The sequence below is a fragment of the Xiphias gladius genome, chromosome 9, assembly GCF_016859285.1.
Source record: "Xiphias gladius isolate SHS-SW01 ecotype Sanya breed wild chromosome 9, ASM1685928v1, whole genome shotgun sequence".
Lineage (NCBI taxonomy): Eukaryota > Metazoa > Chordata > Actinopteri > Istiophoriformes > Xiphiidae > Xiphias > Xiphias gladius.
In genome coordinates this window covers 20886172-20911257 of record NC_053408.1, presented here as the reverse complement: position 1 = coordinate 20911257, position 25086 = coordinate 20886172, and the positions used below count along the sequence as shown (strand labels likewise).

The 25086-nt window shown below is 41.4% G+C and overlaps 1 protein-coding gene across 1 annotated transcript in view; it reads left to right on the top strand.

The window, feature by feature from the left end:
* The first annotated feature begins 4942 nt into the window (after positions 1–4942).
* Positions 4943–25086, top strand: part of ca10a (carbonic anhydrase Xa) — a 251524-nt gene continuing 231380 nt past the window's right edge. The window contains exon 1 of the mRNA XM_040135518.1: positions 4943–5043. Coding sequence (XP_039991452.1) covers positions 4983–5043 — 61 coding nt within the window. The 5' untranslated portion in view covers positions 4943–4982. The remainder of the gene's footprint in view (positions 5044–25086) is intronic.

The following is a 25086-nucleotide window of genomic DNA, read 5'->3' as shown; positions in this document are numbered from 1 at the left end:
TGACACCACTGTACGCACCAAAACGGTCAGTGAGATCAGGGAACATAGCAACTGCAGTTTGATGAACAGTCAGGTTGTAAACAAGCAAACAGTTTAGCTAGTTCCTGGTTAATGATTTTTCATGTGCCCCTGGTCCCTGCGTTTTCTGGCAACTTTTTAATTTTGATAAAAACTCAACATTATTACCGATGTCTTTTTCATTCAGTACTGTAGCTGAGAGCATCAACGCATCCAACAGAAAACGAGTCATGTTGTTCGAACAATTCAAGCACACACACAAATCTGCTGACTCATCTCTCTCTGTTTGCAGCACAGTTAGCTTGGTTTGTAAAACTTTATAACTTGTCATACTGTTATCCTCTGTTGGTCTGAGTACAGTGACACAGCTTAAAAATAATGCAGTGACTTGATGAGAAAATGGGATTTGACTCAGGGGGTTCTCAACTGATAAAGTGAATCTTTAACCTTTGGGCAGGCAGCCCTATGATGAACATATTGTACATTTGCTGGGCTTTTCTAAAGTGGAAATTTGCGAAAATATGTACCAAACGAAAGGCTCCTCTGTGGGTCACATCCTCACCGCAGAGGAGCCTTCTAAAAAGCATCAGTACTGGGTTGGAAATAGAACGTTTTTCTGCTCTGAAGAATACTAGTTCCAACTATCGTGGTTCCATCCACAATGGAGTATTTTCTAGCCAGCGCAGTACAACTGGGACCCTACTAGTTTGCCCAATCAAGGAATTTCTGAAGTTCTGAAAGTGTAGCATTTAGGCCAATTTAAAGTTTGAAGGTAAAACATAATTGAACTTACTTTTCCTTCCCAGTGAAGCTTTAAAACTGCATTTGAATAACAAGAGCCTGATCTGTCTGCCATTCATTCACTAAATTCTCCTTTAACTTTGCTAAACCTCATGACGCACATTATAGTACTCCAGGGTCATGAGGTGATTATATTTGAAAACACATCATCAAAACATCAATGACAGAATGAGTCAGAGAGTCGATGGAGGGATAAGATTTGAAAACTGAAGTGAGTTGTGAGAGCAGAAATTTCCTTCCTCACACCAACAGCACATAGACCATTGTCAGCTGAATAACAATCATATCTGGAGGTGAAACAGAATACACTATTGTGTGCTTCCAGTAGAAAGTAACCTTTGAAAGGCCCGCTTTAAAAGAAGCAGCTTTACGCCATGCATGCCCACATGGTGGGAAAGAGACACCGGATGAGATTTGACTGGTAAAAGCATTTGGGTCTAAAGGGATGGGGAGTCTGCAGGGATGTACCTCTTTGATGTGGAAAAGTGGCACTTGAAAAAACAGACTGTGTATGGTATTGATTGTCCATCATTCTCTACCTCCTGCCCAGCCTTTGTTACTTGGAACATCACAGGGGCCACAAACGGGAAGGGATAAATGGAGGAAAATCATAGCTTTAAGTCCTTATGCCTTCAAACACCACAACACCTTCTGACAAAATTCTGGGTTTTCAGAAGCCCATACCAAAGAAAATAACGGGTAGAGTTATAGGGATGGTATATTATTACGCCGCGTGTAGTTTTTTTCCAGCTAGTGCCCGCTGAGGACTTCAGCTTTAACAACGGGTTGCAGCCGAACTCATATTGTGCTTCACAGTACCTGTTTGCATTTAAATGAACAGCGAGATCCTACAGTAAGCCTCGTTATCGATGGGGACGGCTCAATAGTGAGCTGTATGCACTTGTCAGAATGTAAAATTCACATACATGTATGCATGACTAATATCTGTGTCATCTGAAATCTGACCTGTGAAAGGTGAGTCTCGATGACTATCTTTCTCTAATTTGAAGTGCTATGAATTTCCTATACATAACCTGAAAAAGCATGCTTTAGTTACCACAAAGCAAATTTATAGGCATAATGTGAAATACAGACATAATCGGGGTGACCTACTTGCCTCTCCAAATACATGTAGAGGAAAATGCTTTCAAATTAGTAGTATATAAATGCTCATTGACTCACTTATTTTGATTCACCGTGCTACCATCCAGTCATTTCCTAAAACAGCTGGCCACTGTAGTAATTACATTTGTCTGGAAGTATTTTCAGAAGTGGATTAATCCACATTTGCAGCAGGAAGGCATACGCTGATAAGCCACAGTAATGTTATATATATATATATATATATATATATATATATATATATATATATATATATATATATATATATACTGTATTAAATTTTTGGACAATAGTGGAGCTCTATGGCAAAGAGGAGGAAGCATCACACTGTGTACATCCTACACAGTAGGATATATTCCTTGTTGGTTTGGGTCATGAGATTTGTTTAATAGGACAAAGACATAATATCATGAGCCTTAACCTTAATTAATAAGTAATTTTCAGACACAAAATACAATTATCTAATTGAATGATATGGTAATACAGCATTATGGCATTACAATCACTATAACTGATGATAATATCGCTTGAGGCACAAGCCATGTTTTGTTCAGTACAGCCTATATTTTCAATACAGGAAACTCATACTGATATAAAACTGCTCTATCTGGCCAAATGTATGTGGACCCCTCCCCCTGCCCACTTGTTCTTATGTGTACTTGTGGTGCAGGGTTTGTGGGGTTTACGATTGTTTAAAATCAGCCAAGAAGAAGGCTTTAAAGATCCAGTTGTTGGGAAATAAAATTCCACAGTTAAGTGAATAAATATAAAATATTTGAAAAAAAAAACTTAGTTATACTTTCTTCCTTTTTCTTTTAGTATCGAATTCTAATTTTCTGCTTTGGTAGGAAAAACACACACACACACACTTACACAGTATCTCATGCTTTTTGTTTGAAAGGAGCTCACTGGCAGAGAGGCCGCCGGTCTTCTTGGTGAAGATCTTGTCAGAGTATGTTCTCTCTCTCTCTCTCTCTATGTATGTACAGTGTGTGTGTGTGTGTGTGTGTGTGTGCTTGTCTTTTCAAATCAAGCACACACACACACACACACACACCAGACTGCTGGCAGCGATATTATACGAGCCGTTGGCACTTCTCTCTACGGTCAAGTGTCACCCTTTGAAACCGTTGTACCTTCAGCCTCCTCCCGCAATTCTCCCACTTTCCAGCCGAGGCTCAAGCTGAATTACCCTTCGTGTCGTCACGGGGACGCTGCTCCATTCAACGCCGAACACATTCTCCACTTCAAACATGAGACATTTTTCTGCATTGCGCGCTTTTCATCCACCTGTGCCCCCGCCGGTCCGTGCGCGCACCCGCTACATGCGCCCGCGGCCGCGCGCGTCGCTCCTCGTGAATCCGGATCCTGTGTAGAGACGCAGAGCTGGGTGGCATCGCCGGGTGCCCGGTGCCGGACTGGAGCAGGAAGTCGACTGGGAGCCGTCTCTGAGGATACAAAATAGTGCGTGTCCGGGAGTGCACCGCTCCTCACCTTTGGATAGGGAGTTCATCATTATTAGATCGCGGTTATTCAGTATTATTCACATTTCATTTATTTGGGGACATTCAGCAGATTAGTATTGTCTTTCTGACCCAGTTGGATTGCCTTCATCTTCTATTGTCTACTTTTAGTTCTCAGCACAGTCTCGTTATAGGACATAAATTTGTGGTGCGTCAAAGCTGCGCGGTTCGGAGTTTTCTAACCCTTTTCTTTTTTCAGGGGATTTGTCTGCAGACGCTGTAAGTGTGTGTCCCCCCCCCCCTCATTAACACACTCCCCTCATTCACTCTCTTATTTGCACGGGATGCCTGTAATTTTGAAGAGTCGGTGTTTTTAGTTGTGCCCGGGGTGTGTGGGATGGAGAGAGAGAGGTAACCCTGCGTTAAGCGTAAAGCAGTCAGCAAGAGCATCGCCGGAAATCTTGTGTTAAGTGCACAAATTAAAAGCACGGGCGGATTAAAAAAAAAAAAAAAAAAACCCAATACAGAACACAATCCAAAGTTACAAGTGCTCCCCGCCATAAAAAGGGTAGGAAAGATGGTGGATATTGGAACATTGTATATTGAAATCACGTGATGATTTTACAAGAGGCAAGCAAATATAATGAATGACTTGTATTTAAAAAAAAAAACATACTGGTCACCCCAGTTAGATCCACTATCATTGAATTGTTAGTTGGATATGGTCGTTCTATATTTGAGCCGTCTCCTGCACTGTAAACACCTCTGCTCTCACTCTTTGGCCACACGTCGTCACATTTTTCATGTAGGCAGGAACATGATTTACAGAAGAACCTTTCCAAATCCCAGAACTCCCCCCGAAACGCATTCGCATCTACACTGTTTTCATTTACTTCCGTAGGCTTCCACAGAAACACATTGAAGTCAGCAGACCAAAGCTTGTATTGTGACTGTCCGCACCGGAAGCGTCGGTTGCGCTCCGTTAAACTTGATGCTGGTGCCCTGCAGTGACGGGGGAGAAGTCTCGGTCGGAGGCTCGTCACCTGGCGCTGCGAGTTTTCTGAGTTGCGAGGCGTCTCCAGGTGTCAGCCTGACCCGGTGGCTGTCCCACCCCATTAATCTACGCCCTCTCTCTCTCTCTCTCTCTCCCTCTTTCCACACAGATTTTTTCTGAAACGACCATGTGTGACTTTCCGTGGTAAGAACAGGATGCCCGCTCTGTGAAACAGCGACGGATGGATGGATGTGTCCATTTCTAGGGCGCACTGGAATAATACGGTGAACTGACAGAGGATCGCTGCTCTGCTCGGCTCTTTTTTTGGTCTGGAGTGCATCCTTTTTTTTTTTTTTTTTTCTCGCCATCTCTGGAATTGTTACATTTCCTGGTGGGAACGTGTAACATTTATTCCCCAGGCTTTGAGCAACTGCTATGTGCCTGGTTTGGAAAATACCTGGTGGAAGGTGTACAACGGCATCCAGCCTGGGAGGACAGGACATCTACAACTGATAAAGCTCCATTTCTTATCCCCCCTTTTTTCCTCTAATCTGTGCGTAATGTACGTGGAATGAAAATAGAGGATGGATATAATCTGGGAAATACTGATCATTCTTCAAGCCAATTTTATTGTCCGCATATCAGGTGAGTCCTGGGCGTCGTTTGGGGGCAGGTGCATCGAATAAAAATGAATTATCCTACAGCTTTTCCTCAAAGTCTGCGCGCTGAGGCTGAGCCCTGGTTTGGCAAAAACCAAATGTACTAATCCACAAGGAACGCTTCTCGGGACGCACTCTGGCAGGTGGCGAGAAAAAAAAATGGCAAAATGAACTCCGGCAAGTGTCCCCGGAGCGGTTTCGTTCCTGTCCTTTTAATCTTTAGGTCCCTATAGATCTTTCAGCGTGTGTTTGACAGGGCATGTGTGACCCAAGACGCACACAGTTTATCCTCCAGAACAGGATGCGCAGGCTTCTGACGCACGCAGGACATGGGTGGGCTCTTTTAATGCAAACCGCAATGAACGTTTTGAATTATTTTTATGTTTTTTATTTAGTTTTTGTTGTTGCTGCTGTTGTTGTTGTTGTTGTTGTTGCTTCACGGACACGTCGCGCGTTTTTCTAGACCCGCCACCCCCACAGCCCCGGTATGTCCTCTCCGTCATCATGAACTATCTGGGCTCCAGAGACAATTCAGTCAGAGTCGATATTAAACAGAGCAGCTGTGCGCACCGGTGAGCGCACAGCACTCCGCGGCGTGATGAGCCGATGCGGCGGTGTAGGTCAGGCCACAACGGCTGTGCTCGCCCCGTCCGGGGAGATGCGTCTGAGCTGTTAATGGAGCAGCGCATCGCTTTATTGTGTTTCGGTGGACACGCGACTTTGTGACAGCCCCGTTTTTACGCTGTTCTACCGTTGGTTCACAGGTTTCCCTCTCGACTGGTGTGTTCAAACTACTTGTCAACCCTACAAAACAGACCCGGAATAGTCTTCTGAAAACGCGAAGTAGCACGATTCTCAACATCTTTTGGATGCAAACTTGTGCAAGTCGGTTTAAAAATCACGGGCAGACAGTAGTGTTCTGATCCAGGTTTCAAACACTGCCGCGCCTAAAATAGGTGAAGCTGTACTCTGATACCGTATCTGAGTGTTTTTCACATTTCCAACCCACCATCGAGTCCAACCCAGCCCCCCCCCAACACAAAGGTAGTGACTACTTCTAATATTTCTATTTTATAATTTACTGGGTGGATTAGACCGCACCGTTTATCTGCAAACAGTTCAATCCGTTTGTTTCCCCTCATAGAAAGAAGAAACCCAGCTTCCATTGCAATGGACTTACAATTTTTATTGGTTTGAACCGATCCAAAAATACCGACTCCGACCTAATAACTAAGAAAATTGAATTCCATCAGTTAATGTCAACTTTTGACATAAACAGCAAAGCGACGGATCGAGGCGCAACACAAGGCACGGGACCACGGCACTGTGCTCAGTGGTTAGCGCTGTCACCTCACGGCAAGAAGGTTGTGGGTGTGAACCTGCCGGCCGGAGCCCTCCCCTGTGCAGCCCGCACGTCCCTCCCATATCCCCCGGGTTCTCTGGCTTCCTCCCGCAGTCCAAAGACATGCGGGTTCGGTGAACCGGCATGTTAGGGTGACCGCCTGCCTGCAGGCGTCAGCCCGGTGACCGACCAGCAAACTGTCCGGGGTGTGCCCAGCCTCTTGCCCATTGGCAGTGGCTCCAGCGCCCTCAGGAGTCTCTAGGATAAGCGGTACAGCTAATGGATGGAGGTCACTTCACTCATTCATGAGGAGAACATGTTTAGTTTACTTGTTCAGGGGTGTATAGATGTTAGTTTGGGGACTTATCATCCATTTTGACTTTAAAATTGAGTTTGCCAGCATGGACTCATATTTTTTTAAACTGCTTTTTCCAAAGTCAAGAATGATCTGTCCAAGTCAAGAGTTTTTTTTCCTTCTCTTTTTGTCCCGAATCCATTTCAACACGGCTGTTTCATCATCAGCTCGGTTACATTTTGGCTCAGGAACCTGTGTGTCGTGTTAGCCGTCATATGGACTTGTAGACATGCTGCTACTCTGCATGCTCATGCTCGACGGTTACATAACACTGGTGTGTGTGCTGACCTTTGGGCCTGTGTGTCATCTGCACTCGCTGTGCGAGTCACATCAGACAGTGAAAATATTCCTTTGATGATGCTTGGGATCGTGACAGTGGGAACATTTTGATATCGGCCACATTTTTTTATTTATTTTTTAAAAACATCTGATGGAATGAAGCTCATTTATCAGCCAGTTCTTATCGCGTACTTTGATGTCAGGTTAAACTTGCAGGGAGGATAACGTGCCCAAACCGGACCTCAGAGGCAGGCTATTGCACAGCTGAGCCTGGGCAGTGGACATGAAAGTCTCCTTAGTGCCGAGACTTTGGCTCGTGATGTAATCGAGAGGCAAAGCTTGGCATTGCTCAAATGACAGTGAACAGGGGACTGACTCTGTGGGCGCTGTGAGAGCACCGCTAGGTGATTTTTTCTGAAGAGAGCAAGCTGCAATCGTCATTTTAAAGCAGGGATTTTCAAAGTCTGACACTGTGGCCCCCAATCAGACAAAATCGGGACAACTGTTCAGCAGCTGATGACTCTCACACAAGTTCTGGAGTCATAATGAGTGTCTTTTTTCTATGATTTCTAAGTAGAGTTAAAGACGTTTTGTCATGATGGACATTGGAGATTACACTATCACTGAATTGAGTAAATCACATTGAATCTAAACATATGTGTATCACGTCTTTGTATTCAGACTGAGTTAGAGCGTTATGAAGTTATGAAGGAGTACAATATCTGGGGCAAGCTGGAAATCGGGCACTAAGGTCAACGTTTGAAGCACCCTAATTGGCTCCATGAGCTGGGTGTCACAGTCAGTGCTGTTGCTACAACCAGTCACTCTGTTGATACGTGGGCCAAACCTGGCCAGACAACAAAAACGAACTTCCTGTTGTTTTTGGAACACCTGCATGCACCTGTCCCTTTCACCTATCGCAGGATCTTTGCCTCACGTCTCTCCCTCTGCGCCTCAACTCTCCCATGTCCCCGGGGGGGGGGGCTCACAGTACGAAAATCTCCCTTCTAAAGGAATAGATATATAGATAGATAGAGGGAGCAATTATTCATTTTTTTTTTAACTGAAACCAGCTGCCTGCTGAAGCTGGATTTGCGAGAGTGAACCGCAACAGTAAAGTTGTGGGTCATAAACGAAAACAATGAGCTTAAAGACATTCCGTAGTGCTGAGGGATACTAATTCTCTGTGAATACAAGCAGCACCTTTCTCATACCCGTACCCATTTGATCCATTGTTAATATGAACACTTTGAGTATAGCTGCTTTAATGAGCTACCAGGACTTTCATCGCCCGGGAATTGAACTACTTTGTATTGCTCCAGTTTTGTGGCAACTTGAGAAAAAAAACTGCCCAGTTGGAGCTGAGTATGTAAATTACATGCTCAGTATGCCCAAAAGCTTCAGGCTCATTAGAGACGAGAGAGCCTGCCCCTTTATTTATTTATTTATTTTTAATATATATATATATTTTTTTTGGTGTTTATCTGGTACTATTCCTTCGGTAATATGTGGTTCCAGTGAAAACTGTTCAGAGCGAGGTCTGTGTGATATCCAGAGCAACCAGAACATCATTTCTTTGATTTTTTTTTGGAATGTCGTTTAAAGTTTGCGGCACCAGAAGCAAAATACACCTCCATTTTGTTGTATTATATTGAGGCAGTGGGGTAGTTCCACAAGACGGATGTTAGTATACAGTAGGGTCAATTTCATCTGGAGTCTCAACTCTCAAGCCTCATACTCAATGTTGATTTGTCAACAATTTGTGTTCCCTACCCTCTTTTTTGCCAAATATTAGTGGAGCAACATTGTGGTTGTAATCCGCTGTTTTCTTACAATTGTTCATAATTAATTTGAGTCAACACTGGTTCATTTAGGTTACAGGAAGCACTGGGGTTTATAGGAAATTATATGGGGCTTTTTTTTGTTCTTGTTCTAACAATGTTTCAAGCATGAGAGAGATGGGAGTAATCATCCTGACTATGGTGTCATTTCATTCAAGACTGCTAATTATGAACCATGGTTTCATGGTTATTTGACAAAGGCCCTTTGATGTTACACAGGCTACATATAGCACTTTTGAAGCCGAACTTTCTCCTCAGCCTCTTTATTAGTCCATAACGCCTGCTTCATCCGTGTCATGTTCATTTGATCATTGGACTGCAGTGTAGGGTTTATTTGACTGAAGAATAGTAAATATAAACCACGGGACGTCAGGTTCAACACGCAGATGATCCTGAAATACAAGCTAATAATAGCCTGATGGAAGAAGCCTCATGTCTAATACATGCTGATGGTTTCCCATATATCTGCCTACATGTGTTCCCACAGAGGCTGTATGAATATAAATGATTAATATACAGAAGTGTTATCGATGTATAGCAAGGCCAGATGAACCAACTATAATGCCAAGGGGCAAAAATAAGTTGTCGGCCCCCTATTGGCCCCCTGTTTTTGCCACTCTCTGTGTATTGCATAGGAATTGTCACCTCCAAATAGCCAATGTGCAAGTTGATATTTCGACACAGCGTCACTTTATAACAATTACACATCATCATGTTTCGCCTACAGACTTAGTACAACAACAACAACCAAAAAGTACTATCTTCCCCAGTTGCGTAATTAGCTGTTTGCTGTTTAAAAATCACAACTTCATTGTAGAATATGTACCATATAAACCAGTGGCATGCGGTGACTTTTACAGATCGGCGGGCAGAGCCGAACAACTAATCACCTCCCTGAAAGGAGCTGTGCTACTTGTGGAACAATATGCTGTGTCAAACTTTTCAAACCTATTTCAAATCGTCCAAACACAATGACAAACCACAGCCTAATTTTCTTGTTTACTTGCTCCTGCTACCTCTTAATATGTAGGGAAGACTTGAACTAATCTTCTAATGCGCAAGTGCAGTTTCTACATCTGCGCACGTCTATAATATTGCGCGCCGTATCCTAACTAATCTCAGAAGAGAGAAAACTGAGTCAAGGGCAGCCTGATAAGGAAACTTGTCTTTAGCTAGCTATAGCTAATCACCTGCCAAAGATCCCAGGATTATCTATGATGTGCATGCCCAAACGTCCAAAAAAAGGCTGCTCCTCCCTCTGCTTGACAAGCCCCAGCCTTTATCAGTAGGACACGCCCACAGAAATGACAGAGATGATAGCAGCAATGGCTGCTAGTCAACCCCAGTTTCCAGAGACAACAGCCTACGGCAGCCACGAGTGGGCAGTAAATTACCAGATGAATGCAAACAGGCGACATCAGATCCTTGATGGGACAAAACACAGTTCGGAGAGGTAAGGAGAGATATCGCGTCCACTTTGTTATCCATCTAATTGATGTCTATTTTTAGCTTTAGCTGGTCCAGCACTGCTTGCCTTGCTTATCCTGACAGAATGCCACTGATGTCAACACTATTGACTAAAAATATAAAAATCTTAAAACAAGATATTGACCCAGGCTGGATGAGGTAAGGATATAGGGCTTGTCTTTAACTACACCAAATCTTTTTTTTTTTTTTTTTACCGTTTTGAGTAGTAAACCCTCTATTTATCACTAATAACAGATAGAATATATCAATATTGGTCATTTGGCCAAAAGTTGAACACATAACATACTGCTGTCAAGTGTCACTTCAAAATGTAGCTGATTGTACCATCAAGTAAATGTAACAACCAGACAGCAATAGTTTCGTGATGCTTGTGTGTAAAGGAACGGCTGTGCTTAGATACTCCATCTGGGGAAATAAATTATAGACTTAGTGTAACAAAAGATTTCTGAAGTCACGGCCGATGATTTTACATGATCATGATGTGATCTCAATTCTGAGCAGGATAGTGGATCTGTGTGTTATAATCTGTGTCTTCCATTTGTTATTTATCAGTTTTAAGGGGGTTTTGTACTGTAACAACTTAACCCAATTCGATACCACAGCAAAAAATATAAAACAACAGTGTGATAACACAAATGCGCACGTGCGCATACACGCATGCACGCCTGCACGCACCTCCATATACTCAGCATGCAAGCAATAGTTTAAATTGACTATCAATATTCATTTAAAAAGTCAATTTATATTATTTATATTTTTGAGCTCACGTCATGAGCTGTCGCAACATTAGCCTAAACAAGATAACGTTAGGGGTTGTTAACGTTGTGTGTGGAGCATTGCTACAACAGATGCCAGCTGTCACAATTCACAAACAATGTCAGAATATGAACATTTTGATGACATGTTGTTGATATAAATCTAACAGTGGAAACTCACTCATCCTGAATTCTGGGTACAGATCTGCATGCCTGCCTTTGAGTTGCTTAGATAAGTTTGAGGTGTTTCCTCCTTTTACTTGAAATGCTCTGTGACACCATTTGCTTACACTAGCTTTAGGCTGTCTATAACTTGTCCCTGATGATCTGCATCAAATGCAAAATATTGCCATACACCTGTCGTGGCATGTTTTTTGTTGCTGCATCCGCACTTCCCACCGCCATTCCACAGGTCGTTGTTATTGTTTACTGTGCCTACCTTCTTCCTTTTTCTCTTCGAATTTGACATCAGACTACAACACTAGTAGGGTTATTATGCTGCGCTTGTCAGTCCCGGAAGAATCTCATCCAATACCTAACACATCTGTGGTACCTTCAGTGCCTGTAGAAAAATAACTACTATCAGAATCTTTGGATCAACTTAGTACCAAAGTATCGTTTCTCGTAACAACTCTACTCTGGAAACCTTTGGTTCTAAACTAACTTAGCCTGGTTAGTAATGCACACTGGTAACTTCCTCAGCATTTTAGATTATATTCTTGATTTAGAGGTTCATCTTCTAAAATTTGGGAAACAAATCTGCAATTAATTAATTTCCTACAAACCAACTGACATGGAGTGGACCAGGGAGTATTGGGGGACCAGGGCCACTGAGAGTCTGAAGTCCTGAGGCAGTTGCCTGCTTTGTCTGGTGGATAATTAAGTCTTGATGTAAAGTTGAACCCTGAGAAGAAGCAACTCAAATGATGCTATTTGGAGATCAATTAAGTGCATAATCAGCATAATTTATTGGCAGTGATTTGGTCCTAGTTTGAGCTTCTTGATGATTAGAGAATCAGTTCTCTGGTTTGTAGTTTAGGGAAAATATGTCTTTAATGCCCACAAGTATTGACTATACTGTCTACCATTATAAAACTAATTACGCTGCTTCTTGGCTGGATTTTGCTCTAATGAACAAATCAAAGATCAGAAATTTGGACTAACCAGATACACAGAAGAGTCTGGCTGTCTCAGATATTCCAGTGGAAAAAAGAAAGAGTATTGATTTTTGGCAGACTCCAGTTGTGGTGAGATCTATGAGGACTTGTTGAGTTTGCTCTTGTACAGTTTATTTATTTTGTGGGAAAAGGCCAAAGCAAGACTATATTGTCGTAGTGCTGTGTTATAGCCATTTATAGCCTCTATAGTCGTTTTTGCGTATGAACTCCAGAGAGTCCAGAGAATCAGGTCCGGACATTGTTGCCCTTTCACACATGTAGCACACAACAGGAAACTGACCGTATCAGATGCAATCACACCTACTGGAAATACTCCGTTTGGTTTAGGCGCGGGGTGGCACCTAGGTAAAGCATGCAGGAGACAGGATGGAAACGTCATCATGTCCACTCACTCACTGTGAATTCTCAGGACAATGACTTGCTCTATTCACATGGGCTCAGTGGGACATTACACGGACTTTGCACTAGGGAGCTGACAGGGTAAAGTCCGTTTAATGTCCAATCCAGCTGATATGGACATTTGCGTTCTCACATACAACTCCTCCGGGTAATGTCTAGATAAGTTCATGGTTGCATTGCATGTGTGAAAGCAGCTTATTAAGGTATCTTCTCCTGCATTATTTGTTTGCCTCCTCTGCCCGAAAGTGCTCAAAAAGCCATTTCTAAACAGGATTTGACATTATGTGCTGGGTAAACAGTTTTGTCTGCTGTTCTCCATCTGTTCACATACAGAAATGCCTTTCTTTTTACTTTTCCACTCCTAAGTTTTGCTTTAACATTTTCTCGGCAGAAATGTTCCAATCCTCACACTTGACAGATTGGTGTAAAAGGACTGATTCCCCTTTTTTTCCTTCCTTGCTTTATTTAATGTTTCTCTTAGAACAAGTGGAAAAATACAGATGGGGACTGTGTCACAAAAATGAGGACTTGAGACTTGATTTGGACTGCAGCGTGACTTGTCTGTCTTGAGACTTGACTCCACAAAGACTCGACTTTATTCATGTAAAAACACTCAAGTTAAATTAATAATAATTTAAAAAATAATTAATAAAAATAATAGGCCCCAGTGCATTGAAGGATTTTAGCTGTTGGACTTGCCCTCAAAAACTCAAGTTATTTTGACAGACTTGAAATTTGCATCGCCCCAAGCTCTGTTGAATGAAGGGAAGTAGAAGTGAAGGTCTCTTGCATCCCCTTTGTGTAAATTATGAAGATGGCATGTGTTGATGACAACTAAAATTCAAACAAAGTCAAAACAGCATAAAGAGATTGTTCACAATTGCTGCTTAAAGGGTTTGTTTGCTTCTAAAAAGTTGTTTTTTTGTTTTTTATTTGAAAACTAAATCTTGTCTGGATGACAGCTGCACAGCTCTGGACTTCAAACCTGAGATGTTGAAGTCGAGTCCGTCTTGAGACAGACAAGTAATGACTGCGTAATTTTACTGCATGTCACTCCGGGAGACAGTCTAATAAAATCGTGGTGGCAGTCTGTGTCAGACTGTGCAACATAAATTGGAGTCTGTCAGACTGTGCAGTGAATGGGTGGTGAAGCTAAGCACTACAATGTAAACACGAAAAAGTACAGATATGAGAACAGAGACATGTCATCAGCTCATGTCATCCAATTGTTTGGCTCTTATGTTTGAAAATGCAGCAAAACAATAAAAAAGCTTTCACCCTAGTTCTTTGCCAGAGTCCCACAGATTTCTTTTTCTTGTGTGCGCAGGTGATCATGTTTTTTTTCCTAAGCTGTTTTAAAAAATGCTGCATACTAAATTTTGTGTGTCTTTTCATATTCTTATTGGTTGGTTTGTAGATGGGGGCTGTAGCAACAGTGATGCTGTTAGAATTTGGTCCTTTGGTCCTGTCAGAATTTTATCTCTGGATGCCACATTTCTCTCACAGCCATCAACTCTATTCTCATATATCCCAAACTGGCACAGTGTAATGGGGCCTTTAGACTTTAAACTTGAAAAAAAAAGTCCCAGGGTTATAATCAGGTAGATCCCAGAACATTTAAAAATAAATATAACAACAAGAGGAGAACTTGCTCAGCCTTGTACCTTGAGTGCTGAATTATTAAGTCTATGCTTTGAGACAACTTGGTCTCTGCTGTGCAAATAAAACTATTAACATGGCTTTGAAAGAAAAATGATCACATTCATACAGCATTTGAATAAATTTTGAGATTTGAAATACTTGCAATTTGCTACCAAAGACTTGAGACTTGACTTGAGACTTGCCCCAACAGACCTGACGACAGTTTTGCAGCAGCAAAAAAGAAAATGCCAATTAACAAAGTGCAAAATATCACATTACTTCTATCATATAGGAAACCTTTGACATAGATCTAATAAAGGGGTTTTAGTCATTAAAGAAAGTAACTAGCAGATATTTAAAAATTGTGCAAGAAGTAAAAATTTTCTGTATGGTCCCTAGGGAAAAGCTTACTGTATACGTTCCTCTTAAATAATGACTATATGCCTAATGCTAATTTATAGTGCAGCTCTGAAACACAGAGGGTTTTCTTGCTCTTTTTTCTGAGCATGAACAGCCATTTATCCTTTGTTCATATCACTTAAGAATTCACCCTGGCATGCTAAAGTTGAGTGTCTGCCTCTGATAACTTGTGTAGGAGCTGGGACTCAGTTGTTAAACTCCTCCTCCTTCCACTTTTAACCAAACTGTGAACTTGTGTGCCCTCTGGAGCTGATGCTAAAGTGGAATTTCAGCTCGCAGAACATGTTTGATGGAAGAGCGGAAGGTTTATAAAATTTCATATTTAATTCTTCTGCAGAAGTACCATTGAAATTGCAAAGGCAGTAATGAAGTCCCCACATTACGTATTACCTTAAATTTTCAAAACAAGCTGTTCAGGCCCAGAGTTGGCTCCAAGGCAAGGTAATATCAACACCTGATCGCTGCCAGGGACAGAGGCCCATTAGTGGCTCTGCTTCCTCTACTGAACTGCATTTTGTGACTAACTGTGACCAACGCAGATAATCAACCGTTGCCTTCAGAGAAAAATGTGGCCTTGGGGAAGCTTAGAAATTTAAATGGGAAATCACAGGGTAGGGCCTTTGCTGTATTTGTGACAATAACACATGTCTCCACCAGCCAGCCATATGCCACCGAGCAAAGATCCATGTTACCAAGGACGCCCAGTAGCACATGGCGCCTGCAGTGTGCTTCTGTTTGAATCTCAACCCGCCCACTTCTGCATGGCTGTCTGGTCTGCTGCCCTTGTGCTACTCCTGTGAGCGAAAGCAGTTTGAGTTGTGGAGGTAATTTTTTTTGGTCCTCGAATCTGCAACAGATGAGGTAAAGGGGTAAGAGGGCTTGGTTGGGGTTCCCTTATCAGACTATGATCATTTCAAATCCCAGATTGAATCCACTTAGTATCAGTTTTCAACAGTTTTAGGTAACTAAAGTTTTGAGTAACTTAAAGCTGAAAAATTCAATTGACTCCTCTTATTAGGTTTTGCAGACTGAGATGACGGAAACACTACAGTTTTGAACCTGTAGCCACAACCTCAAAATGAGATGAGCAGCATCAAATATGTTGTTTAAATATGAAACACTGAAATACGAGATGTAGCATAATTACTTTTGCACACTTTTTTTAGAAGCTACTAAAGACTTAAAGCTTTTAAGTTGATACGCTATCCTGACTACCACTAACCATATCGATATAGTATGTATGCAAGTGTCGCTAGGAGATTGTTAACTATTGAGACTTGTTTCACCTTAACTTTCGTCAAGCCTTGCGCCTTTGCCAACATAAAAAAACGCAGGTGGCTGCTGCTCGTAAAGAGAGGTCACTACGATCCTGCATTGTGTTGTTAGAGTGCAGCAAAGCCACTCAGGAAGGCAGGTGGAACTGTCGGACTTTACCCTGAGGACTGCTGTTTGCATCCTGGTTCTACCAACAGTCAGTGTTGAGTTTTTTTTTCAACCACTTTTTAACCGTCTTTCCCTAACCTAAACCAAGTAGGTTAGGAGTTTATCTGAACAGCGGATCAAAGGACTATGTGTAATGTGAAAGGTGTAGCTTGTTGCGACCAACCTACAGAAAATTATCACACAACTCTGCAGCTCCCCTCAGCTCTGTGACTCATTTTTTCATCTTTCAGCTTGTTGTTTTGGCCTTCAAACCCACAACTTTACTGTTTTGGTTCAGTCCTGCCTCTCTCATCAACCATGTCTCCACCTGCAACTAGCACCCGCTTTCAGTGGAAAAATAGCAACTAGCTGGTGACCAAAATGAGGCATTTAGCAGCTAAAGAGCAAGATCATTTGCTCAGGAGTTGATGCGAGATCAAAACAGTTCAAGGTGGATAGTGAATATTGGACTTAAAATTGCCGATTGGCAAAAAACATGACCTCAAATGAATGCTAATGTTGGTCTTTGCTGATGTGTAAATAGGCAACTGTTTACCAACACATCACCCTTATAAACTTTTGTAAAATGCTAAAATCTCAATGTTGTAGCTTGTTGAGGCCAAAAAATTGCTCTACCCAGGTAGTTTTAGTTGCCTAAATGTAACCAAACATTCATATTATTTTTTGAACGACCATATAGAATCTCTTATGGAAATATGGAAGGCACTGAAAAACAATTTTTTTTGTAAATTTAGATACTGTATGAGGACCTATGAGTAGAAATATACAATCAACTGTTTAGATTATGTCACAATTAGGATTTGCTTTTAAGGTTTAGGATTAGGGTTAATATCAAGATAAGGGAATGATAGCATAGATACCAAATCCTCACAAGTATATACAAATGTGTCTATGTGCACACATCAGCATGTGTATGTGTGCGAGTGACCACCTTGCTTGTCCCCAAGCAGCCGTAGCTCATCACATCTGCTGCTCAGGAATCTGAAGTCTATCAGCCAGCTGGAGTGAGACGACCTCCACGCCAGCTGTAATTTACCACAGGGAGATGGGATGGGGAGTGTGTGTATGTATGTGTGTGAATGTGTGTATTGGTGAGGCCTTGAATCAGCCAGAAGAGCAAAATGAGTGAGTCGGTGATGGCGACTGGCAGAGTAAGAAGGACAGGAGGAAGGAAGGAAGACAGTGGCTGCGGTGTCACTTGTGATATGGAGGCATCATACTGATGGACAGTTAGTTTTTGTAAGAACTAATCAGAAAGAAGCTCTGCCTGCTGTATACATCCGCACCAGCCAAGCGCCCCAATTCATTCCCCAACACACATAGACCCTGTCAGGGAGGCCAAATCTCCAGCTGCTAATCTGATAATCCTGTGCAGATGTGTGTCCTGCAACATGAATAGGAATAGTGTGTGTTTGTGTGAGAGAGATGGGGAGTAAGTGAGTGTGTTCTACAGTAAGTGGGTGGGTGATATGGCGACACAGAGAGCTGGTGTTTATCCAGGCTTCACTTTCTCCTCTCTTTCTGCGATAGCCACTGTTTGTTTTGCCATGTAACCAGTCCTTCTGGAATAATCTGCAGGCAGTGTTTACACAGTCTGCCAAGAGTTTAACACAGTGGAGATATTGTGTTTGGTCAACTCTTAAATCTCAAAAAAGCTGACGTTTTTAGTATATACGATATGGTCCTGAGTGACAGTGATGGTAAAAGTTCTAGTCATAGTGCTTTAACCCAATAGGATCAGTTTGTATCAATGTCAGATTTCTATTGGGGATAACCATCCACAAATTTCTATGGAAAATATATGAAAGGGCTTAATAATGATCATAATCATCAAATTTAGACTTTTTCTTAAGTATTTATAGTTATCGAGGGGATTGTGTGTGTGTGTGTGTGTATCCATGGTTACAGTTAGTCAACAGGACTAATGCAAGATGACTTTCCTTTGTGGCTGTTCACCAAAATGTAAACAATATTAGAAAAGACAACAAAGAAAAATGGCGCTTATGCTGCCTTTACACAATGTGGGCAGAATGAAAAGAACAGACTTGTTAATGCTGCAATTAGGGAGCATTAATGCATTATTCCAAGATGGTTGCCCCAAGTTAGCCTTATCCACACCAGATAAATAGTCCAAATTACCCAGTTTTGTAGTGTCGTTACAGCAGATATATATAGGCAGCTAGCTTGATTAGCCAGCAAGTTTCCCAAGATGTAGCTCCCTATTCAGTTAGCCACAACAGCTAATTAAAGGAGCTAATTATTTTCTATCGGACTCATAGACAAGAGTTGTTTTGTGTAAGACTGAAGTTTATTTGGAAAGCTTTTGGAGGCTAATGCCGGTTGACCTCATGTCTGCTGTTTTGCCGTAGTCAATGTTTCCTGAAGATGGCAATCAGTGCAAAGTTAGCATGACCCATAGTCAGAACGGACAGCTATGAAAATAACACCTAGGTTGAAAAACACCAGAATTTGCCTTTAACCATAGAGCCCACATATAAACAATGTGTCGCTGATATTCTAGCTGAGTGAGTGTTTACTATGTAGGGCATAATGAATGATTGAACAAATAGGAACAAATAGGAGTTCCGAAATCCATGATGTTTTTTCTTTTAAAACTAAATGTATTTGACAGCAGTGAGGCGTAGAAAGTCTTAACAACATGGTTCTTAGCCCTGCCCTACATGCAGGCAATAATACAAACAATTTCAAATTGTGTAATTGTTTTCCTCTTCATAAAAGATGTAGTTTTACATACTTACTACACATGTCTAATGATGGTTTTCTAAGCAAACATATTGAATAAAATGGATGAGAACTAAGCAAAATCCGCCTAGGGTTCAAAGGGTTAAAGGGCCTTTAAGTAGCAGCAGAATGAGTTGTACATTGGTTCCTAAGAGCCAGTTTCAGAAAATGTGTTTGGTACTTAGTGCAGTTACATACAACGACCAGTCACATGTCCAGAAGTTTAGAAAAAGACCATCTTTCATTAGTTTTTATGTCTGGCCTCAAAACTGAGCAAACTTTGTTTTGTAAAAAAGAAGAAAGTGAGCGTGTTTTAAACTGCACTATGTCCCTGTTCTGTGATAACTAATGGTTGAATGACTGAGTATGGTTAACTGAGAGGCCACTGCAGTAGACTCTTCACAGTAGCTAATATTAGCTCTATATATGTGTGTGCTAAGACAGAGCTGCCTGTGGTGGAGCTGTGGTAAGTACAGTGTCTAGTCACTGGCACAGGTACACAGAGTTTTATGGCTTTCAGCTGAATATGATCAGAGGCCACAGAGGACAAAGGTACTCACCTTCCTTATACCCCCTCACTTATTGATGGTTGCTATCCTTTCTCTGCTTCACCTCTCCTTTCTCTTGCTCTTTGAGCACAAACAAAATAATGGATTTCTTCTTTTTTTGGCACACAGCGGAGGAGAGGTAGTGACAAAGTTTTAGAGATGAGAAATAGGACAGAGTGGAGGAAATGGGAAAACGGTGAGAGAGTGTTCTTCTCAGAGTTCGAGGCAGATTCGGTGTGATCGGTGATCCCTAAACACACACATTCTCTGTTGCTCGCCTTAAAACAACTCTGACACCATCCAGATAAGATGCGTAAACTTAAACCCAACTTTGCCAATTAGTGGTGAAACAGTTCGATGTTTGTCTTATCTTATATTGGAGTATCTGTTCAGAGTTCGCTGTTACATTTTGGACTAGGAAGAACAATTAAATACAATTATTGTGATTTCAGCTACAGTATGCAACATTTAAATAATCATGATCAGTCTGTGTTCATGCCTGAATGTCTGTTTGCCTCAAAATATATTTTTAGTTAGTTTTGGAGATGTATAGCAAAACAAGGACATGGTGTCTAGAACATCACTCACAGGTTTCTAAAGGGACATGTTGAAGCCTGGATTTAGGTTTGCTGCTTGCTGCCAACTTGTCAGTGTTTGTTTTGGAGCCAGGAAACTTGAGCAAAGAGAGACAGGGTGCTCGCTCTCAGTTTTGAAGTCTGAGAGACCTGTCAGTCGAAGCAAACCCAACTCCAAACACACCACTTTTTAAGCCTTCTTATCTTCAAAATAAATTTCAAAACTGCTTCCAAAAAGCCAATTTTAGGTGGAAGAAAATGTAGTGACGTATTTTGCATTTTGAGTGGGGATTTTTGCTCAGTTGCTTCTGGTTTTTGTAGTATCACCCGGGGGTCATTACATGAACATTATTTTTAAGGCAATTTAACAATAACAGCTGCCAGTTGGGATCTAATGAAAGTCCCTATTGAGTTGCATCATTGTAGGATTTGTAGGATCCAGCATTTTTGCACCCTGACTCTTATCAGGGACCAAAAGTCAGATTATCTCCTCCTCTGCCCCATCAATTCTGACCTTTTTCAATCTGTCTCTTGCTCTATTGTATCTTTTAATTTGGTGGACTTGTTGATTTCATCAGAATGATTTTTCTTTACAGCCATCAGTGAAGCACTCAAATTGATATTGGCTGTTTACACCATTTCAATACATGCTGTGGTCATAATCTGTAACAGAGCCCGATTCTAATTTACTGAGCAAGGGTGGATAAAGTAAGATTTTCAGCTTCAGTAGCAGGCTGCCAATTATGGAGAGAAGAGTGTGTGTGTCTGTGAGCAACAATGGCATCAAGCATAAAGCTGAACTTCATGCTTCAAATTTGATGTAACACTACCTGATATGAAACAGCTATGTTTTGCAGTACACAGTCTATTAAATAGGAAAACCACAGGTGCATCTGGGAAGTGTAGGTCAGAAACAACCCAACTCTCAACCACGAAAGTTTGTGCATTTCAGCTGCAAGCAAATACCACCAGAAATCCAGCAGGACATGTATCACAGGTTCATCTACCCGGCCATGTCGAATCAAGTTAAGACCTGAATCTGACTTTTTGACCATGCAATACAATGTTTACCATGTAAATCAAACAGCATGCAAAACAAGCCCGTATTACAGAACAGAGCCAAAAACTGAACCAAAATGCTGTCACACTTACTGCACTCAAGAGACAGCTATGTCAAGTGAAAGCCAGTTGGGGAGAGGGCAATGGATAAACCTTAGCTAAAACTAAACTAAATTTTCTTATTTGTTATTTTCCTACAGTAGCTGTTATCTATAATTGAAAAATATCCATTTTGATAAACTAACAGTCCTGGTAATTCAGTGCTACACAATGAAATGAGGCAGTAGCTGCATCCAATCATGATGTAGAATCGCTTAGCAGAGTAACTGTAACTGTTGTCACAACTGTGACTGCAATGCAATTCATGCAATTTGGTTTTATTAAGCTGACTTTAGCAGGACTTTAGCTGGGCTTTTCTTAATAGTAGAAACACCTGTAGCAAAATGAAGATACATGCTATAAAAATCCAAATTGCGTTTATTTTCTCACAAAAACTGGTCAAAATAGATGAGAAAACACATATTGTTGGTTGATATACTGCATTCTAGCCTTTTCCTATGAAAATTTTCCAAAGGCAAAGTACATTTCTTATCTGTTGTGCTGGTTCTATGGCAATGATTTCTTGCGGTAAAATTTTTGGGTTTGACTAAGTGACTGATGTCTCCTGAGTCAGCACATGAGCACAGAGTAGTTCTGAGACAACTCATTGTCTGCCGCATTTTAGATAGGAAACCGGTTGGTATGGTCTGATTCAGTCTTCAGGGCCCAGATCTTTCACTCTGTGACACAGAAGTTTCTATGCCCAGACACACACACACACACACACACACACACACACACACACACACACACACACACAGCTGGGGCTATTATAGCGAGGCACCAAAAGGAGCTTGGTGAGAGATAATTCTCATAAGTCAGTAAGCACAGCTGTTGGCAAGGTCAAGTTTCATTTATGGACGCACGCCACCACTCGCAGTTTTGTCTCTGTGTCTTTTCTAGCGTGTCTTTCTTCTTCTCTCTTTTCCCCTTTTTCTCCGTATCTGAGCCTGTCCTGTACCTGTCTGGACCCTGTCATTCCCCTCCATCCTCCCCTCCCTCTCTCTTTCTGCATGGTTGGGCTTCAGGATTGCTTGTGCCCTTCAATGAATATTAATGGAAGAGTTTGGATATTATATGAAAATGAACTGTTTATTTACAGAGTCTCTCTCTTTTGGCTTTGTGGGAGGTTTAGCTGGGGCTGGCTGAACGCTGCCAGACTCCCAAGTATGAGGATGAAATAGGATGGTGCTGTGCTAAATAGGATTCAGGTCAGTAAAAGGCTGTGGCCAACTAGATCCGTCACATGGCTTTAGAGGAACCTTCTTTCAAAACGACAGTAAAGCAAATCATGGTATAGTTTGGAACCAATAGATGAATTGAGGAGGTTTCAAATGGTCCTGAGTTTGTTTTAGTGGTACGTGTACTTCAGATTTGGTTTGGCTGGTTCTGTCAAGTCTTTAATTATGCATTCATTTGTAAAGAGGCAGAGACCAGGCTCTAGCCTTGATTGATTGACTGTCGGCAGAAAAAGAAGTGCTCACATTCTTCACCGAAGTCAAAGTAGCAACATGGCAGATACTCTGTTTCAAATAAAACGCTATAAGCAGCAAAAAAATGTAGTTATGTTTCCAAAGTAAAAGTATTTATCTGTGTCTCAGTGGCATGGGAAAACCCTATTTGTGATCAGCTCAACAAGGAAAGGAAGGAGATATTAAAGAAAGTATTGGCAGTTATAAGGTAGTAGGTGAGGACAGAAGGAAGAAAGAAAGGAAGGAAGGAAGGAAGGAAAAAGGGATGAGGCAAAACAGTAAAAAGGAAAGAAAGAAGAAAGGATAAAATAAAATGAATGATCTAATGTGATTTAAAGTAGACATGCAAGGAAATAAGTAAAGAAATACAAAGAAGCACAAAAGTAAAGAAGAAAACTAAGTGAATGAGGAAGGGAAAATGAAGGCAGAGGGAGAGTAGGAGAGAAAAATGGAAAACATGCGGAAAGAAGAAGGAAAAGAGGGAAGGACGGAACAAAGAACAATGTAAGATATGATATCATTGATGCATTTACTGCATCAGACACTGTAAGATAGAAGGAAATGGTAATGAAAGATGTAAGGAAGGAGTGACATAAATAAAAACTGATACAATTAAGCACAAAATTAAATAATAATGGAAAGAAGTGAGAATAGAAGAAAAGTAGGGAGGAAGGAAGGAAAAATACACAGAGGGAAGGAAGGAAGAAAATCAAGGAATAATGAAATTACAGCAACTAAGATGTAATAATTATGGACAGAGTGAAGAAAAGAAGGAAGCACAAAGGGGAAAATAAAGAATCAAAAACAGACTGAAGAAAAGAAGTGAGGAAATAAACATGGAGAAAAAATGAAGGAAATAAAGAAAAAGTAAGAAAAGAATGGAAGTAGCGGGAAAAGAAAGAAACAGATGGAAAGAGGGATAAACCGAGGGAAGGAACAAAAAAGGAACAGTGGAAAGAAAGGGGATTCTGTTGGTGTGTTTACTGTAACTAGGAAGACAGATGGAAAGGGAGGAATATAGAAAAGGAAGCACAAAGGAAAATAAAGAACAAGGAAAGACATAAAGATGAATTGAGATAAAAAAACAAATGATGAATGTATTGGAGTTGAATATGTAATGTTTCCCTCTGGCACGGTAGTTGGGAAAAGCTGTTTTCCGAAATGTAGATTCTCAATATCAGCACCTCAAACGTGTACTTCATGATGCTGCATGAGTAATGTACTATTCACCACACTGTCGATGAGGGAATTAAGAAATCGGAGAGATGCTACCTTTGTACTAATGCTGTACAAAGTTTGAATTTTCCACCATTTAATTAGCGTTAGCCGACAAAGCGGCTGATGGTAGAGAAGGCTGATTAAGCAGACGCGACGGCTGACACAGGCTGACAGGAACACAAAGTACCCGTTTACATCAGGGTCGGGCGCGGTCTCGATATATGTAGTTTGGATAGAATTGACATGAGGAGCAGATCTGCACAGATGATGAGCCCAGCCTGCCTGTGAGCGTCTACACTTAGAGTCAATACATGTCCGGCGCAGAGTTGACAGATGCCAGTCCGAACCTGCAGTGAAGCTGCAGACCAGTAAAGCAAGGGTTAACATGGGTATTTAAGTTTGGAATGGCAATAACTGATTTTTTCATTGATTTGCTGATTGTTGATTGGCCATTGTTTTGTGGGTAATTCGATAGCCTCCCATTTAAGCCATTGATTAGATGACTATTCCCTGCCTGCTGGGACGAGCTCACACAAATGTCTAACGACATTAAATGCACACACCTCTGGTGAGCCGATGATCAGCCGGTGGCCATGTGTTGTCGTGTGCTCGGTGATCGGTTAGATTTCTGCTGGAGAAAAAACCCGGTTTCTTGGCCATGCATGCATCTAAATGGGTGTGAAGCAGTTACCGCTCTCAAGGCTACATGTGCAGGACACAGACTCCACACAGGGAAAGTGTCAGTGAGGCAGCAGTGCAGTGGGGGGAAGGTAAATGTCAGCACTGACGGAGGTGTGTCCCTCTATCCAAAACAACTGTATTTCTCTCTGACTAAAACGGAAAGTGACAATAAAGAGTAATAGCTTCTAGGAATCTCGATATATCTGCTTCTATATACTAATGACGAATGCTTGTATGCAAGATTTACAAATGCAGGGGCGATTTCCGAGTAATTTATGGAGCTCCCAAATGCTGTCAACTGTTTCTAACCCCCAAACAAATACCAAGCAATCTGAGCAAACGTAAAACTATTTCACAAAGAAATACAACCTAACCTGAATCAACATCAGTATTCTACATACATATTTCAAACCTTAAATTCATGAAGCTAATAACACTTGCTTTTGAAAAGATTCCTGGTTTTGAGAGTCTTCACAGACTCTTATCCACAAATG